We start from the raw sequence: 19,032 nt of genomic DNA on the forward strand, positions 1-19,032 counted from the left end.
TTTGCACTTTTTTTTTTTTATTTATAAAATTAAAATGTCCTAATTGTGTGGATAGATTTTCAATTACACGGCAATAAGCGGATGAAACTAATTACAATGCAACACTAACAAGAGAAGAAAACCAGCAGAGGTTTCTTTGCAAAATATCATCAGGGTGTTTGAAGAGCAGCAATATGTGAATGCCCGACGTTAGATGGGACCAAATGATTTAGTCTGTAAAAGGAAACCAGCAGAAAAATTAATATTAATTTTAATAAAAAATTGTATGTGTGTGTGTGGAGGGGAGGGGAGGGGAGCAGTAAACCGTGTCTTTTGGTCCCCCCCCCCCCCCCGCTCCTTAAAGAAAGCTACTCATATGTTATGTCCCATTGAGGATCAGAGAAGGGGGGAGTGACAGAAGTGAGGGACTGGGAGTGCTGTGTGAAAAGAGTGCAGGCCAGCGAGCGAGACAAAAGAGGCTGCGGCTGCATTGAATGTGCTGGTGGTGTGTCCGTCTCCGAAGCCACAGGCAAACCACATCTCCCCCCCCCCCCCCTCCCTCCCTCTTCCCCACCTCTGGCCTTTATGCTACAGACGGCGAAAATATATCGGCGAGGGAAACCAATTGCGATATTGTAATTGCTGGAAGCGCGAACTTGAGGACTTAGTAGAAAGCTCCTCCGGACCGGGTGTTCCTCCTCTCCTCTCCCCCGTCCTTACTACACGTCGAGTGCGGTGCGGTGGTGCGGGGTTGGAGATATAACCCAGAACAAAGGAGTCTTGAAGCAAGGAATGAGCGAGCCGAGACTAGCTTTGCCATTACCTTTGAAACCGGGCCAAATGCCTCTCTGAGACCGGCAACAGTACATTGGCTGCTCGTATTTCTCGACGAAGCTTTCCGCCCCAAAAGGGAGAAAGGAGGACAAAAAAACAAAAAAAAAACAACCCTACACGGAGACTCACAAGTCGGCGGCTACAATGTTTCCCCAAAACCGACCACCGGTAAGTAGGCTACGCTACTATGTAACAGTGTACACGCATTTAACGAGGTTATTGTCTCGGAACCCGAATCTCCATCAAATTCAACGTGTCTTTAATAAACGCCAGGTTGTTATTCAACGTTATTGAGCCTCAATAAGAAAGTGCAAGCCGGAATTGTTTTGTCTTTGTCATTCTTACAATGCATTTCCGGGGACTCCTTTGTAGGGAATATATGATCACCCATAGGCTGTTATATGCAGCATCGTATCATATTTGTCTTTATATTAACGCCCGGTGTAATCTTTGTCTTATGAAGGTCAGGCAGATTGTTGTCAGTAGGGGTTTAGTGAGGCCACCCCCCCACCCCCCTTTCCCTCAAACAACGTTCAACTTTGCTGAGTGTCTTTGTGTGTGAGTCTCGTGTCCTTGGTGGCCACCGCCGTCAGGTTAGAAACATGGATTCTCCTTCTATCTCCATACTATCGTGGAGTTGACCCAGATGATGAAGTGTGTGTTTGTTTGTCCCTCCTCACAGCCCGTGAGAGGGGGAAGTGAGTCAGCCTGGCTTGTTGACACCATCACTCAATGGTCTGCTCTTCTCAAGTGCCATCATTGTTTAAAAAAAAAAAAAAATCTGCTTTTGCTTTTTATTTCTTCTCAATCATATCTAGGGTGATTCATGCCCATGGATTCTCTGATGTCACATAAAAACTAGGAGGTGTTCCTTTTCAAAAAGCTAACCACTATTGCCAGAAGTCCCTCTGTAATGCTTAGTAATGTGGCTGTAAAAATGAAAATGAAAAAGAAACTGGCATGCTGTCTGTGCTCTGAGACAGATCTCTATTAGGTTAGGAGCGAAATTCGTGCTGCATGGCTTTAATTTGTTTTAGGCGAGTTAGGTGGAGAGCTTTTGAGCTGACTGAAATACATAAACACTGGTCCTCCAGCTGTGTGAAGTATCAATTAAGACCTGCTCATTTGCCTAACCCTCATCTACATCCCTCAGCCATGCCACCCTGCACCCCACCCCTGACAATGTTTTGACATCCGTGTCCCATGCATCGAGACCAGATTACGCACTCTGTGAAGTGCAACTTTATGTGAATGTGTGTGCACGCCACTTTAATTAATTCCTCTCACAAATCCATTCAGACCCCAAAAAAAACCACATTGCTTTAATTTTTGAAACATTCGCATAATGGTTCAATCCCACTACCATCATGCATTGTAACTTCTATTTCAGCCCGTACTTCCTTTGGCGCGATAAAGGGATCTTGTGAATCCCTGCTACCCAAACATACAGCACATACACAAACATCACACACACACACCAGCAGCTGTGTATGTAGTATAGCTGACTGCAGGAAGGCAGGGCAGGAGGCAGACTGTGGGTCTGTGGTTTGCACTGTAAACCCAATCCCTCTCATCCAGCCTCTCCTCGCTGTGTTTCTGTGAGAGCTCCAAACCACATCTTAATGTATGGGCAGGCGTCCCAGGGTGAGAGGAGCAGACTGCGGCGGGTCTGGGTGGAATGTTTAGGCCAGCAGCCCTGTTTCATTTCAACCCTCCACAGATCTCAAGAGTACCATGTGAAGCACCCGTCCTCCGAAAGTCTCCGCCAATCAGTAGCTGTTGTTTGCACCTCGGAGTGAAGGGCCACTCAACCCGGCAAACTGTTTAATCCCTGAAACGCTAGGCTGGTAGTAACCTGTCATCACTGCTTGCTGTGAAGGATGTGACCCATAAATTACATAAACACGTGGCCCATATATTATAAAATATATAGTGGTCTATTATCAAATGATGATTATCGATTATTACAGGTGTATTTCAGTCCATGAACAAGCAACTTTTGCGTTGGTATCTGCAAGTAATTCAACCTGCATGTTTATAGCTTCTTAGAACATCTTTTCTGACTCCTCATGTAAAGTACAAACTCGGTCGTCACCTGTTTCAAAGATTTTTTGGGCAAAATTTTTTACCTTTATGGAGTGCACGCAGATTCATACGGCATGTTTTATAGTGTAAAGTACAATGAACAAATTAAAATTGCACATCTACAAAACATACCTAAGATGACTTTCCTCTCATCAGAGACTAAAAATCTAATCATGTGCACAGATGTAATGATGCTGTGGTGTCCAAACTACATAAATATGAGCAAATAAGTTTATGGAGAATGCTTCTATGGGTAAAGATGATCATCCTTAGTGTTCTCTCAAATCTGCCACAGTGACAGAAATGTACCAGGCTATACTATCGACACAGACACACATGGACAGGAAAAAAAAAGCAAAACATGGAAGCAGAATATAAAAATGTATTCAAATCAGAAGCTTGTTTTGCTAGTCCATAATGGTACTAACCATGTTAACATATACACATTTTACCCACTTGAAATGACACAAAACTAAGACACAAACTAAATGCATTTAGAAAGAGAAAATGGTGATGTTATTGGCAGGTTAGTTATACCTCACAAGTGCTTGTAAAGTGTATATCTGTTTGCAGTGGAGGGGAACATAGTTTTGAAGATCTTTCTATTTCCACTTTAGATTCTGTTTCCACTGTAGGCCTGGTCTGTAGAAGATAAGACAAATATCAGTTTTGATCACAGAAAACTCTCAAAGGTCAAAATAAGACCGGTAATGTATCCAACAGTCCTCTACCAACCATTTTCTTTTCAACAAAGCCCTGGTCTGGGGGAGGGGTTTGTTAAGAGGCTACGATTGGGGGTGATTAGTTAGGCTGTATTCAGATAGACACTCACTCTGTGTGGAAAAAAATGAACCTCATTCATTTAAAGGGGGAACTGCGCTGGAGGGCGCATTGATGGGAGGTCATCCAAAGTAAAGCAGTGCCGTGCCGCGAAAAAAAGTAAAATCTGCTTCAACTTTTTCTGTAACAGTCACCTGCACATGAAACGACACAGTACCCCCAATACAGCCACACCGAAAACAGGCCCTGCTTTAAACAGGGCCGGGGTCTGAGGGCGTGTTGTTCCATATACAGATGACAATGAAACGCGACATAGGAAGTCCAGGTGGAGGAATGTGAATGTGACATTTCAGCAAAAGTTGAACCAGATTCCGTTTTTTTACCACAGGAGACGGCATCATTTTGGGCAACTCCACCCCCTCGATGGCCCCCACTACATCAGCACACTTACCCCCACTCAAATAAATGGCTGTGTTTTTTTTTCATGTAGCATGAATGTCAGTGTGAACATGACCTTATTCTGCATTTCCTTCAATGTTTGGGTTAAAATGGCTATTTGCAAATTCTGCCTGTATTTTATAATTGGTTTGATAACCTCGGTAAATTTTTGTGGTTTTGCCCATTGTTCGTATCTGCTACAATAATATTTCATAATCTATTAGGCCAAACACTGACCAGACAGGTTTGTAATGTGCTCTGCTCTTTGTCAGTGATCTAACTTAACACTTTGGTTGCTAACCAGACTGTCCATTGTAAACATTCATTAGATTGTTCAGAGCTACTTCCTGGTTCAACTTGATTTGAGCTGCTGGATTTACTGTATGCACACATTGTTTAAGCATGCAGTAGACTAGTGCTAACAGACAGTTAGGGTGTGTTCACCTTCAATTTCTCGCTCAAATAATTGGATTTGATAACAATAGTGAAACTGTTTTTTTTTTTGTGTGTGTGTGTGTTTGACTGTTGGTGTTGCTTGTCCCAATGGACTGTCTTGAAAAGCTTGTTTTGGCTAGAACAGTCCTCGTGGACAAACTGAAGCAACTCCAAAGTAAGATTTTTGTCAGATTAGGTTTTTCAAATATGTAATCCAAACCAAACCTGGCATCAACGCCATATCACAGATCGAATGTTAATCACCCAACAGTCAGATATTGAAGAACAGAGGGCACCACAAAACTAAGCAAATGCCTCAGATAACTTGATGTGTATTTGTGAAAAACCTGTGTTCTCCATCCTTATTATACCATGAAAAGTTTTTGAAAAGATCCTTGTTTTCGGGGTCAAAGATCTTAATGTAAAGATACACAATGAGCTGGTAGGACCTCTTGGGATTTGGGGGCCATATAACAAAATCAAGAAGGGTAACTAATTATGTAAAGGGGCCAAAAATGTGTTTTCATGGCCATGTCCTAAATCTTCACCTTCATCAAGGAGATGGTCTCTCTAAATGAATATCTAGTTGGTGAAACATGAATAAGGGCAGGTCAGAGACACAGACTGTTTTGGGGAGAGTATATGTATGAATGAGTGACTGAGATGAGGCCTTCTCCTCTTCATCCTCAGAGCTAGCATAAAGCAAGTCTCCACCTCCCGGGTCCTAGCGTGCTTTCAGCTCTTTATCACCACTGTTGTCCGGTGGCGAGAGTGTGGCTATCGATCAGGAGCTCGCCTGCTACGCTCAGCCAGCGATTAGATGGAGAGAGAGAGAGAGAGAGAGAGAGAGAAAGAAAGAAAAAGAAAGAAAAAGAGGAGGCCGAAGAAAATGAAGGAAAAGAGGCTGAAGGGATCTCAGGCATACACAAGCTGTTGTGGAGGTGCGTCTCGGTGGAAAGAACAAACGAGCTGAGGGGGTTACCTAATAAAAGAAGGCACCTCCAGCAATTAAGCCAGCTGACAGGCAAACTGTGGCGCTTCGCTAATGTGGGCTGACAGCAGGGAAATTTGAATAACAGGGCTTGCGGGAGGAAGGAGAGAGGAATGAGGAAGGGTGGGGGTAAGAAAAATGCGTGGCGCTAATGAAACAGGTGCCTGGCAGCCCCTCCCGTCTAAGTGCAAGAATCATTGAGAGATTATGAGCACGTCTCCCAGCGCAGAACCAAGCAGATAGCTACTTAATGTAAGATTGGGGGGGGGGGTGACCTGTGTCTTTCCTTCCCCGGTGCGATCCGCTTTAACAATGCAAATCACTGCTGAATGTTGACAGTAGTGTTTGAATAATTTGATATAAGGGGCTTTAACTTCAAACGCTTTTGAGAAAGGACTGTGTATTGACATGTTTCATAGCCCTCCAAGATTGGGGGGGGGGGGCTTGGGTGGATACACAGAAATACACGCATTCAGAAATGTTACTCAGGGTTAGTCCTACTGTCACAGCATCCTTGGTGGTAGTCAGATGAGAGAGAGAGAGAGAGCTTGGTGGGTGTTTACGCTGATGATCGACTCTGTGGGTAAGCAGTGTAATTAGTGGCCTGACTAATGGGCTGAGCTATATGAAGGAGGCAGCAGCACAGCAACCTCCCAGCTGAAGGAGACAGACAGGAGAGAGATCGAGCTCAGATTAAACTAATAAAAAACAAATCTAAACATTTGGTGAGGTTTTTTTCCCCCCAGCCACACAAGGGGCATGACTCTAGGGATGGCAATGACAGTCTGCTGATTGTACAGTCACACCACTACTTGGGTCCGGACTGAAATATCTCAACAAATACTTGGTGAATTTAGATGAAATTTCATACAGACATTATTGGTGCCCAGAAGATGAAGCCCTGATCCCCTGACATCTCCTGTAACACCTCTATGAAACTTGGTGGTTTTGAGTGAAATGTCCTGACAACTACATCTGTGAAACTAGTGATATTCCCATCAGCCTCGGTTTCACTGATTATCAAATGCATGCTAACAGTCTAAAAATGTTATCTGCTAAACATCAGCATTTTAGCATTGTCATGTCAGTCTCACAGAACTGCTAACATGGCTGTAGCTTTGATTCTTAGTCTTGTTTTTGTGAGAACATAGAAAATTGTTATGTTGAATTTAATTTTTTTTTTTTTGCTGCCAGTGGACTTTTGATATCAGATAGAAACTCTGGCCCAATCTGGGGCACAATCTGTGTTCGGGATTTGTAACGAGGAACACAGAATGGCAGAAAAGAAACAAAGACGTGGCACCCGCTCATTACAAAGTAGTGTAAGCTTTGTATATAAAAGAAGTTGGAGGAAATGTCTTTTTTTTTTTTTTTTTTTTTTTCTTCTGATGCAACATGCAGTGTAGCAGTGGAGTTTTCAGAGGTGAAAATTGCAAAAGAGAAAGAAAGGGAGAATGTGAGAGGTCATCCAGGAGAAATCTGTCCCTCCCCTCATCCCCTGCAGCTTTAGGAGGAAGACACAGGAACGTTCTTTTAAGTGAACCTTATATTCCTACACACAGCCACATCCTAACAGTGATGGCCCCGTTACACTTCCATGAGCAAACTATGTATCACTGTGGTTCGGTGTGGATAGCGACGATTGAGACACATCTTGTGGATTCCTATCGTTATTGACGTAGGAGCTGTGTCACGTGTGGATACAATAAAGTACATGTGTGCTTGTAAATACTTGTGGAAAACTGCGTTGTGCACACATCCACTTAGTGTTTGTAGTGGGCATGTGTGGGCGCGTATTCTGCATGTGTGTGTGTGCGTGTGTATGCACATGTTTTTTTTATTTTTTTAATTTTTTTTTGAGGCTGGGGGGTTAGAGCAAGGATGTGAGGTCATAGTGGTTTGTTGCTTGCGGTGTAATTAGAGGTAACTCAAATGAAAACAGGAATGATTTTGTTCAGGGAATGCCACGCTGTTAATGGTCCCTTCACGTCAGAATTTAATTTGTGCTGTTTTTTTCACGCACATGCATTTGCTTGTACATTTGTGTGTGTGTGTCTTTGCATTCTTGGGCTTTGTTCCGTGTGACCTTCGATATAATGTGTGTGCAGAGCATATGAGCTGAGCTGTTATGTTGCAGTGCTGTGATTGGTGTTCAGCTGTTTCTCAACAGTTAGCATGTTCAAAACAGCCGTACTGGATTTTTTCCACTATCCTATCCCACTGAGGGGATGTGGGATTTGATTTAAATCATTTCTATCCCCAAAGATGACTCATTCACACTCTCTCTCTCATCCCATCATCATCAGGTCCTCATTTAATCATTGCAATTGACTTAGGCTTTCCTGGGCTAAGAGAAAGATTAGTGTGAATGTGTGTGCGTGCCTATACATCTGATGCGACTGGGTCATATCTGGGGGTTTCCATATTGAGCTTGTGCAATAGGAGGCCTTAAACCCCCAACGTTAGCCGATAGCTTTCTCAGCTGGCATTTTGGAACAGAACAGATCACAGCGGCACTGGTAACAACACGGTGCTGCTCGGGGGCCTGTAACACCTCCCCACTGATTTATCTAAACAGTTGAGTAATCAGATGATCTCTAATCATATCAGAGAAAAGCTTTCCTTCCTCACGCCGGCCCACCTCATGCAATCCTTTCTCAGTATTACAGAACCTGCCTTAACGATTGTGAGAGCCACAGAAAGATCTAGCCTGTAATTGTGTAACAGCGATTTTTAGTCTATGTAAGCTTTGTTCAAGGGCAGACGGCATGTCTCTTGTTTGCTTTCGAGCCGGGACACGGCCGAGAGGGAGGGAATAACTGACCGTGGGATTATCAGGTGAGGCTTCCAGCTTAAACTCATTCCCATAGTTCAGCGGGTCAGCTCGATGACCTGACCTCTCACTTTAAAGCCTGCTCAGCTATTTGCCAGATCAGGAGTTGGAACAGATTAATAGCAGTGTTTCATGGGAGATGGGAGGATTTTAAAAAGAGGTTATGTCTGCTGAGGTAAGTTTTTATGCTTTGCCTGTGTTACAAGGCATCATCTGTCACGTGCATCCAGTCTAGTCTGGTGTGAATCATCATAACAATCGGAACCAGCAGACTGGAGTTGTGCATGTGGTCCTGAGTGGCTGAGGCAGTGGTTACTTCCAGCTAAGAGCAAATATTCCCTTCTTCTGATCATTAGAAAACAGACCAGCTCACTCTAGCGTCATCATTTCTGTTGAAGGCTCTGCCTCGTCTCTCACCTGCCCTGGAGACTCTAGAGACTGTGTCTGGGGAAAAAAAAAAAAAAAAATCTCTGAAAAGTATTAAAAAGAAATGGGAGGAAAAGGAGTGATTAAAAAGGAGAGAAAAGATGGATGGTCTTCTCTTTCTTTTTCCTTCCATCTTCCTATAAAATGGCCTTGGTTTTTTCCCCCCCTGTGAAGAGTAATTGCTCTGTGTGTGTTGTGTGAAAGAGGAGGGGAGAGAGAGAGAGAGTGTGTGTGTGTGTGTGTGTGTGTGTGTTTAATCATGGGTTTTTTTGTGTGAGAAAGGGGGAGTGTGTATGTGTGAGCAAGACTGACAAAATGTGTATGTGTATTCTTGTGAGGATGAGTGTGCGTAATGAGTGTGGTGGGGTTGTTGTGTGTGTGTGTGTGTGTGTGTGTGTGTGTGTGTGTGTGTAAAGGAAAAGGGTTTTTTGTGTGTGTGTGTGTGTGGCTGTCTATGCTGTAGGAGGGGGATCTGGCCGACAGATTGAGAGCAGCTTGTTAGAAAGAGGAACAATGAGGCCACAGCCCCTCTCCTGTCGTTTTTTTTCTTTTCTGTCCTTTTTCATTCTCCTATCTCTTCTCTTTTATTTCCATCTCCCTTCAAAACAGATTCTCTGCATATTTGCGACTTTCTCACTTGCCAGTCTCCCCCATCTTATCTGTCCCTTATCTTTTCTTTCTTCCACCTCACTTGTCGGTTGAACTCTTATATCTCCCTCTTCACACACTCTTTTCCTGCTCTTTTCTTCAGATAAAATTTCACCTGCTGAAACACCTTCCACACTTTATGTCTCATTCTCCCCCTGAGAATATCTCGGTTACTTACCTTCCTCCACGTGGACATACGTTTCTTCCTTACACATGTGTACATATATTAACTGCAGCTGCTGCTACACTCTGCTCTTGTCATCAACATCTTTCATACCCTCCCCCCTTCCATTCTTTTTGGCCCTGGAGTTGAGTGATGTTGTGATTAAGTTGTTAATTAAACATCATTAATGTGAGACAAACATTGTTGATGTGTAGGACATTGAGACGAGAGATGTGTTTTGTTTTTTTTAAAAACCAAATTAATTCATTCAGTTCTACTCACATACTGTCACTGAGATCAGTCTGTAGACTGCTTTAGCTGGATAGGTGGGCAGCTTTTTGGATTGTTATGGAACGTCCTGACCAACATGGCATTACTACAACAAAGCTCATAAGTGGAAGTGAGTCAGGACACTGTGTAGTCATTTTATTCTCTGTATTCCTTTTAGCATTGTACCCTCGTGTATAATTATTTTTGCTCAACTAATCAGTGTATCTGTAGGGTTTGTAAAAAGGTTGAGCCAGCTAGCTTTAAAGATGTGTCCCTATGTCTATTTAGAGCTACCCGGCTACCCTTTGGATATAAGCTCTGTAGAAGCTGATATTGTTATGAGATGCGAAGGAGGGATGGGGCAGGACAGGCAAAGGTAAATGTCCATGACTAAGTGGGGAATGGAAGGCCTATGTTAAATAGGAGCTGACAAAATAGGGGAAAAAACTTTGCTCTTATTTCACCTTTTATTCTGGTTAGCCTTGGTTTTTCATAATGTGCAAACAGGCTCTGTTTGGCAAATGCTCTGATGAACATACCTGCTAAGAGAGTCTAAGACAAAGTCTAAGACAAAGGCTAGCAAAGCTACATGACTGGTGCACATAAGAAAAAAATGAGTTGCCGTCTTCTACCACCCTCTCAGGGAAAAATATTTCTGCAGGACAAACTCAGAAAGTTTTCAGCAGTGGTTGGAAAAGTTGCATACACATCTGTTGGAGCAGCTGGGTTCTGCTCCACATACTGGTCTTGAAAAGGTATTAGCAAACATTACAAATCTATAAAAATTCAACATGATCAGTATAATAAGTAGCCAGCAAAAAGAAGCTCGTGAACTGGCTGTCCCAGGCCCCATCAGCTTCTGCTCTGTTATTTTGACAGAGAGCCAAACAGACAGACAGACGGACAGCCCCCACCACCCTCCTAGTCCAGTTCTCAGCCACCTTTTGTCTGCCTGTCCTGCAGCATTACCCCTGTGGTTGTAGTCTCCTAATTGCTCTGGACCCTGCAGAGAAGGGAGAGTAAGCACAGGGGTTGGCAGGGGTCTTCAGCCACGATGGGGTCCTTTTTCTCTGCTTTTCTCCCTCCCACTGCTCTATTTCTTTTTTTTTTTAATTTCTTTCTTCTGCTCAGACTTGCAATTAAACAAACTGTGCTCATTTGGCTAAGAAGCTCTTGTACCACTCCACCCTCCCCACCAAGTCTGTGACCCATTCACATCTGACTCTGCTGGTGATGACAGTGTCTGTATAACAGACAGCCCCTCATAATAGTTGCACACAGGCACAGTGGCATGCATGTACAGATATGGTGGTCATGTAGCTCTTTGCTTCCTGTGGTTGTTTTGTGATGTAGATGCGGCTCCTTAGTCTGAAGAAATTGCTTGCGTGAAGTTTTTCTTTTACCATATTTTAAAACCAGATGTCAGGAATTTTTGTTTTTGGCAACTATCCTGTCCTAGTAGTTATTTCAATTCTTTTCTCAGACAAATCCCTACAATGGCTATCTCCTCTCTTCTCAGGCACCTCTGCAGCCACCGCCTGGGTCCTCGGCCTCAGTGGTGGCAGCTGCAGCAGCAGCAGCAGCAGCAGCAGCATCGGGGACGCCCCAGTCACTGAAACTTACCTACCCAGAAACCTTGGATCGCATTAAGGAGGAGTTTCAGTTCCTCCAGACCCAGTACCACAGGTGGGTGTAAGGGGGTTTTTACATTTTTGTAATAGTGTGTGTGTGTGTGCTTGAGTTTCCTCTCCAGTGTCCCTGGGCATTTAGACCAAAATCAGGCCTGTTTAAAAATGCAAGGGTCTGTGTTGCCATGGGCATGTTGTTTAGTGTACAAATGAGATGATGAATATGATCCAGTAAGGCCACTTTGAGTAATAGATCCATCAGTTTGAAGGTTTATCAGATGGCAAAGGCACTGCACAGTGGTTAATTATAATCTGAGAACCGACTTACAAGAAAAGTTGTGATGTATTACAAAGTTACCTCACAATGTGCACATGCATGCATTTGATTGATTGATACAGGAAAGAAGTATGCATACATTACCTTAATAAGTATGCAGGCTACTCTTTTTGCAGGACTGTACGGTGTGCTTGATGTGCAGGAATGTGCGCAGAATGCCTTTGAATGTGGGATTTGGGCTGGCTGTGCAGTCCCAGCCTTCTGTCTCTCCTTTCTCTCTCTCACCCCTCTCTGTCTCTCCCTCTCTCCCCTCTCTGTTCTCTTGGCTCACCTTCACAGGGTCCCCACCCCCTCACTCTTCTCTCATCCTGCTTTGATTCAGCTGGCCAGAATCTCCCCTCCCTCCCTTTCTGTCCCTCTTCAAACTCCTTTTGTATGCCCCCCCAGAATCTACGTCCACAGCCCCTCTAACCCCTGTGGCTACTGCTTCTCTATACACACAAATGCCAGGGTGTGTGTGTGTGTGTGTGTGTGTGTGTGTGTGTGTGTGTGTGTGTGTGTGTGTGTGTGTGTGTGTGTGTGTGTGTGTGTGTGTGTTTATCTTTCTGTCCATTAAGCTTTCCACAAGCTCAAAACACAGTCTGAAAACCCCACAGACTACGATGGTAACATTCACATGCACAGGTACTTTTGTGTCTACCCCTGAAAACGCCTTGAAAGCAGAATCAAATATTTGTATGTAGATACATTATCAGATATACCTTGATAACGATAAATGTTAAAGATACTGGGCTGTTGGCTGTTTTGTTAGTCTAACCTCAGGTTGAATGTCATTGTTTGTTGACATTTATGTAAAATTTCAATATTTGTATTTTTAGTTAGAAGGAAATAATTTGATAATATTTTGGTTACCTGGATATGATGCTTCAACCATTGAAACATTTTGACCAAAACAGTCTGAGAAAGACCATTTGTCGTCACGACGGTAGAATATAAGATGAATTCTAAAAGAGTAGCAGATTGTGTGGGTGGGTTTTGTTTATCTTTCTGTGCAGATCATTTTATCCCAGAACCTTCAATGAATGAACAAAGGTGCTAGTGTCTCCTGATGTGATAATTATTGCTCAGTCCCACCACATAAACCACTGCCAGATCAGGTCCCACACACCCACACTCATGCAGCACTATGCTAGGAGCTGTGATACTGGCCACCTCTTTGCCTTGACGATTTTCTTTTGATGTTTGTTCATCTGGATGTACATTGAATTGCACAGGGTTTAAAAAAAAAAAAGAAGTGTGCTCTTTGAATCAGATGGCAACCCAAGGTTATCACACTGTGACATTTTTTTTTTTTTTTTTTAAATAAGCCCAAAAAATATTTGCAGTGTCCCTGTGAACCAAACTTTTGAGCAGCACTGACCCAGACAAATCAAGCCATTCAGTGAACATGAGTCACCCACCCCTGGATCTGTTGGTTGAGACGGCGGGATCAGCTCCTCTGGCAGCCGTTCAACATTACACCTCGTGTTAGAAAAACACCTGGAGCATCACCCTCTTGCCAAGCACTGGTACTGAGACCCAGGGAGCGGGATAAACAATAAATGAATGATGAGATTAAGAACATGATTATGAGCAAGAGCGAGCTTGTGATTTCATGTGCATCTTCCAGTTTTGATACCACATTGTGCTGTTTTAGCAGGCCTGGTTCAAGTTCCCAGGAAAGATTGGTTAACCTTCCCACATGCTTCTCAAACAGCTCACAGGCTGTTAGAGCACAAAAACACAACAGATTGAAACACTGCATATCACTGCAACTGTAAACAAACACTGTAACCATAACTATCAAAACGCTATTGGAACAGATTGTGTTTTTGGATATCTTTCCACAAATCTGTTGGATGTGTGTTGGATCTGGTAGGTGAGTGCCTGATAGTTGCCGTACGAATGGCTTTAAACTTGAGCTGATCTTACGGTCTAACTGTTACAGTTCAAGTTTAAGATTTATGTCAAATCAATCATACTTATGACCCAAAATCAAATCGCAAACCCAAAATCAAAAATTTCTCTCAGACAGCAAAATGAAATTAAAAGCAGAAAAAAAGATTTTGTGTTACACCTGTGAAGAGTTTTATTTACATGTAGCAAAACAGTAGATCATATTTACCTACATATTACCTCGTCCCATGGGGTAATAATGATCATCTTTTGGTGAAACAGTTACAGAGGTGTAGAGTAAACTTTTTAGAGGCTGCAGTCTGTGGCACTATTATTGAATTGTGTTGCACTGATACTGACAGGTGATTCTAATATTCTGTCTGCCCCTTTTTTTAATCAACGAGGGTACACTAAATCACAACATGCAATGGAAATAACAATGAAATGTTGTTTATTATGTCACCGTCATTGACTGAGGATTTCTTGAGTTTTTGTGTGCGGCAGTCACAATGGAGCCCAGTCATGCATGTCAACTTGTCCTGAGACATATGCTACTCTAAACTCTAAACATTATGTAGTAAAAACAGGAGTTATCCTTTAACATCGCAAGAACACAATAAACTTGACTCTTTCCATAATGGTGTAACACTGAGAAGCTGTTAAGATGCCAGTTTGCTTATCAAACGTAACCCTAGTAAAGTCAGTTTGGTAGCAGATTTGGAGAGGACCAGACGGATACCAGCCAGAAGGATTAGCAGTGGCCTTGTTTAGTCCAACAGCAGTCAGGTCGCACCAAAGATCCACATATGATTGCAGGCTACACCGTCTTGTAATCAGACCCATTTGTTACAGTGTTCACCCTGCAGGGAAAACATGACCTGAACTCCCACAGAGAGGGACACAAACACACTGACCCATTCAGACAAACTCCCAATCTGATGCATGTCCTTAACACACACTTGCACACACCACCTCCCCAATTATCCTCACACACACACACACACATACACACACACACACATAGATGTTGTCTAGAAATAGCAGGGCTTAGTTGTGTATTTTGGCTGCAGAGAAGGTGGCTGGATTCTGATAGATGTTGGATTAGACGGCAGGAAAGAGACGGAGGGAAGGGATTAGTGCTGATGAGCTGCAAGTGTGTGTGTGTGTGTGTGTGTGTGTGTGTGTGTGTGTGTGGGCGGAAGGATGGATAGGTGGGTGGCGTGGTGCTTTTCTAAATTTGTGTGTCGCTTATTGGTTTTGGTCCTGTGTGTGTGTCTGTGTGTGTGGTTGGTTTGAAGGGATGAAAAAGATTACCAAGAACAGGAGGGGTTAATTAATTAAAGGGTCATTGGTGGGTCAGTGGCCCTCATTTTTTTTTTTTCTGTGTGTGTGTGTGTGTGTGTGTGTGTGTGTGTGTGTGTGTGTGAACTATCTAAACAGGCTGTAATCAGCAGACCGAGGGGAGACGGGAGGAGCTGCTGACACAGAGCTCTCATTACTGTAATTCTCTTTCTCCACGCACATGCACATGCACACACACACACACAGGTTGTTTCTGGCTTGTGTGTGTGTTTGGTTTGTAGATGAAGATACTTTCCTCTCGCCACTAACATGTTGTCACTCATCACTTAAGAGTCCTTCCCCAAATACTATACAGTAGTATTAACAACACACACACACACACACACACACACACACACAGAAAGAATGTGTTGTCTTGAGAATAGTTGGCTGTCACCAGATCAGATGCTAGATTTTATAATAAACTAAACCAAACTCATGAGCAGAAAGAGAGGGAGAGGCTGATGAAACTAACGAATGTACCTCGTTCATACAGAACACATGTTGAACTTGTGTTTGATTGCTTATATTAAACTGTAGTCACAGGTTAATTTCTGGTCATCATCATTCACAGTAGTTATATATTGTTCATTTATGTATAAATTTTATATCACTCACTGGCATCTAAAACTTTTCATACTTTCTTTCCAAACGAATTCATTTGTTTGTTTTCAATCAATTGAGGGAATTGGTTCAAGCTTCTCAAATGTGAATACTTTCAGATTATTTTAGTCTTCAGTGATCAGTTAAACAAGAATATAATAATCAATAATCTAAATAATCATTAGTTTGGGCCAAATTCTATAGCTCTCTACACAAGGAATGTTCATTTTAAATTTTTTCCAACCTACAGCCGATGCTCATTAAACAACCAATAACCATTAACAGACAAGACTAAAATGTATTATTCAGAGTAGATGAGTGTCTGTAACCCATTAAAGACACCAATACACAGGGTTTAAAGAGGACCAGTACAATCTGCGGTGTCTAAACAGAGCAAGACAGATGTACACACTCACGCATGCGCACACACACACACACACACACACACACACACACACACACACACACACACACACACACACACACACACACACACACACACACACACACACACACAGGCAGAAGAGAAGATCATCACACAAGGCAATTATCCTTTTAACTTCATTGTTGTGGAAGAAGTGACAACCCGTTTATTCACTTTATAAATTAATTAGATTATTTTAAAGATCAGCTCCATGTGTGATTTTAAAAAAGAAAGAGAAATGCTGTTCGGGTGTGAACGGCCAGGCTACTGGTCGTGCAACACAGAGACAGACTGGCATTAAACCTCAAAATAAAATAAGCAGACCAGGTGTACCTTAGTCCTCAGCATAACCGACAGCTTGTCTAATGGTTTCTATCCAGAAGTAGCAGCATGTCAACATGCTGTGGGGTTCGTCTGGTGAGTTAAATACCCACTCAGATGGTACTGATTAGACAAGTTGCTAACTCACTTAACTGTTTTAACATCAACAGCATTAAAGTAAACTTTCATTTCTAATAGAAACCCCAGTTTACAAAAGCTGAGTTGTGTCTGAACTACACTCAGTAAAAGTGGTTTTGAAGCTGAGTCTAATTACATGTACTGACTGTTAATTTCGACCACCTCGTGTGTTGGTCAGACTTGATTATGTCTTAACAGCACATGCACCCAGATAGGCTGCGTGTACACAGATATAATTGGGTAAAATAGTCAAGAACCCTCTGTGTTTAACTGCCTGTCTGTCACTCACCAAATGATATTATATTTGTTTCAGGGAGGGCTGAGGGTTTGTGGTTTGTTCATAGTTATGTGTGTGTTTTATTTGTGGGTTGATTTGTCTGTCCCTCTTCTAATTGTGTGTGTGTGTGTGTGTTTGTGTGTGTGTCTGTGTGAGACACATTGAAACACATGAAAGCGCGGCCCTTACATTGAGTCTGGCAGCAGAGAGGGGTACAGTTGGCCTGCTATTGTGCGACAAGATCGCAGCTTTGTTTTGTGTAGGTGTGTGTGTTTGCTCTTGTACACACCCTTGAGAGATGATGAAAGAGCGCACAGGCGTGTTGGGTGGGTCCCTGGTGTGCGTGTGTTTGCAATTGAAAGAGTGTGTTTAAAGAGAGGGAAACTGGAAGAGGAGCTGAAGGTTTTTCCAGAGGAGCAGGGAGGAAAGGTTGATCAATAGTTAATGAGATGTAAAGTGAACAGTCACATACCTGGAGGCTGGGGGGCTAAACGGTTCTAACACTGTAAAGGCACGACACTGCTGCAGTCACTGCACAGCTCGTATCAGTGTCTATATGTGTGTCTGTCTTCTTTATTGGCTGGTAGGTCGGTATTTGTGTTATTTAATGATTAATAAGACATTGATGGCCTCAAAGTTTTGAACTGATGGTGAAACCTTCTGATATTTTGGCCGCATTTGAGAATCAACAGGGATCAAGAAGTTTGTGCTCTGTGATTATGGCTTGAAATGTTTTCAAGACAAAAAATATCCAGATCATCAGTATGGCTAAAAAATAGTTTGAGTGTTAAGTTGAAACAATTAGTCCTTTTTAGCTAGTTAACAATATTGAATGAATTTGACAATAATATCATTTTTGACAACAGTATTCATAATTGATTAATCAGTTAAGTCCATAATCAAGCAAAACTTTCAAATATTTTGTGATAATTTGCTGCTTTTCTTAGTTTTAAATAATTGAGTATATTTAGGTTTTAACTGTTGGTCCAACAAAGTGAGCAACCTGAAGATGCCACCCTTGTGTCCAGGAAAGAAGTACAATGATAAATTTTCAGTATTTTCATAGATCAAACAGCATTTCATAGACCAAAAACAATTAATTGATTAATCAAGAATGTAACCAACAGACTGATCAGTACTGGTAAATAACTGTTAGTTGCAGCCTCGGGTATTGTTTTGGATTTTTCAGAACAAGGGTTGATAGGGTACATGAATTTCAGCACTGATACCAAACAATACTTTTACTTTAGTTTGGGAAATAATAGACATTTTTCTACACAGCCCTTTGTTTTCACAAGAAAATAAAAAACTCACACGTCTATTAGTGTTCAATTGTGTCTTTACACAAGCCATAAAAATTGTCAAAGAAAAAAGATCAAAATTGTGATTTCATAAAAGGAAGTAGACTATAAAGTTGTTCAAGTGTTCATTGCCAGCTTTAGGTTCTCGACAGTCTTTGATCCTCAGTGCTACGCAAACAGTTGGGTCTGTACACAAGGAGCATTGAAGTTTTGGGTTACAACTAATGTTTATTTTTTGTAACTTATTAACCTCCCGATTGTTTTCTGAATTATTAGTCCATAAAATCTCAGGAAAAAGTCTCTTTAATTACTGTTCAACCACCAGTCCAAAACCCAAAGATACTTAGTCTACTATCCCAGAGGACTGAGAACACCACAGAACTTCATGTTTGAGAACCTGCCACATTTGGCATTTAGTGCTTTAAGAATATGATACATTTTCTGTTCCCGAGTTTCTACCTTTATACTGGTATAACCAGTCTGCCCTCATCTCACACCTTAATCTCCTCTATGCTGTATTATGTATTTGTTTAAACCAGACACACAAATGGTTGGTGGGGGGAGGAGATGAACTTTTCTTCTTTTAACTTGATGGACAAGTAACAACCCAAAAAGCCAAACACTTATACAAAAACCCCTCTAATTCTGTCATTTACTCGACAGAGCAATTATTCATCGGATTATACTGTATCTATTCTTCAAGAAATTTTATCAACTGGCACAAACCTGTTTTTGAGCTTCTGTTTTTGTTGCCCCGCTGCTCACACTGATGCCTTTTTCTGGAGAGAAAATCAATGTTCTCCTAAATTTTATCTCTGTGTACACAGTTAAAAAATATTCTCAAACAACCAAAAGCAACGGACAAGTGTTTTATAGAAAAGAAAAATATAAAAATGTCTTTGTTC

At 42.1% G+C, this 19,032-nt stretch overlaps 1 protein-coding gene across 6 annotated transcripts in view; it reads left to right on the forward strand.

Annotated features, from left to right (window-relative positions):
* The first annotated feature begins 357 nt into the window (after positions 1–357).
* The window catches only part of tle2a (TLE family member 2, transcriptional corepressor a), a 41,534-nt gene continuing 22,859 nt past the window's right edge, over positions 358–19,032 (forward strand). For all 6 annotated transcript variants that reach the window (XM_071487708.1, XM_071487709.1, XM_071487710.1 and 3 more), the window contains exons 1-2: positions 358–981; positions 11,402–11,568. In XM_071487708.1, coding sequence (XP_071343809.1) covers positions 958–981; positions 11,402–11,568 — 191 coding nt within the window. In that variant the 5' untranslated portion in view covers positions 358–957. The remainder of the gene's footprint in view (positions 982–11,401; positions 11,569–19,032) is intronic.

Source organism: Trachinotus anak, unplaced genomic scaffold, assembly GCF_046630095.1.
Source record: "Trachinotus anak isolate AG129_WGS33_773 ecotype Australia unplaced genomic scaffold, CSIRO_AGI_Tana_v1 ptg000010l, whole genome shotgun sequence".
In the NCBI taxonomy this organism is placed as follows: Eukaryota; Metazoa; Chordata; class Actinopteri; order Carangiformes; family Carangidae; genus Trachinotus; species Trachinotus anak.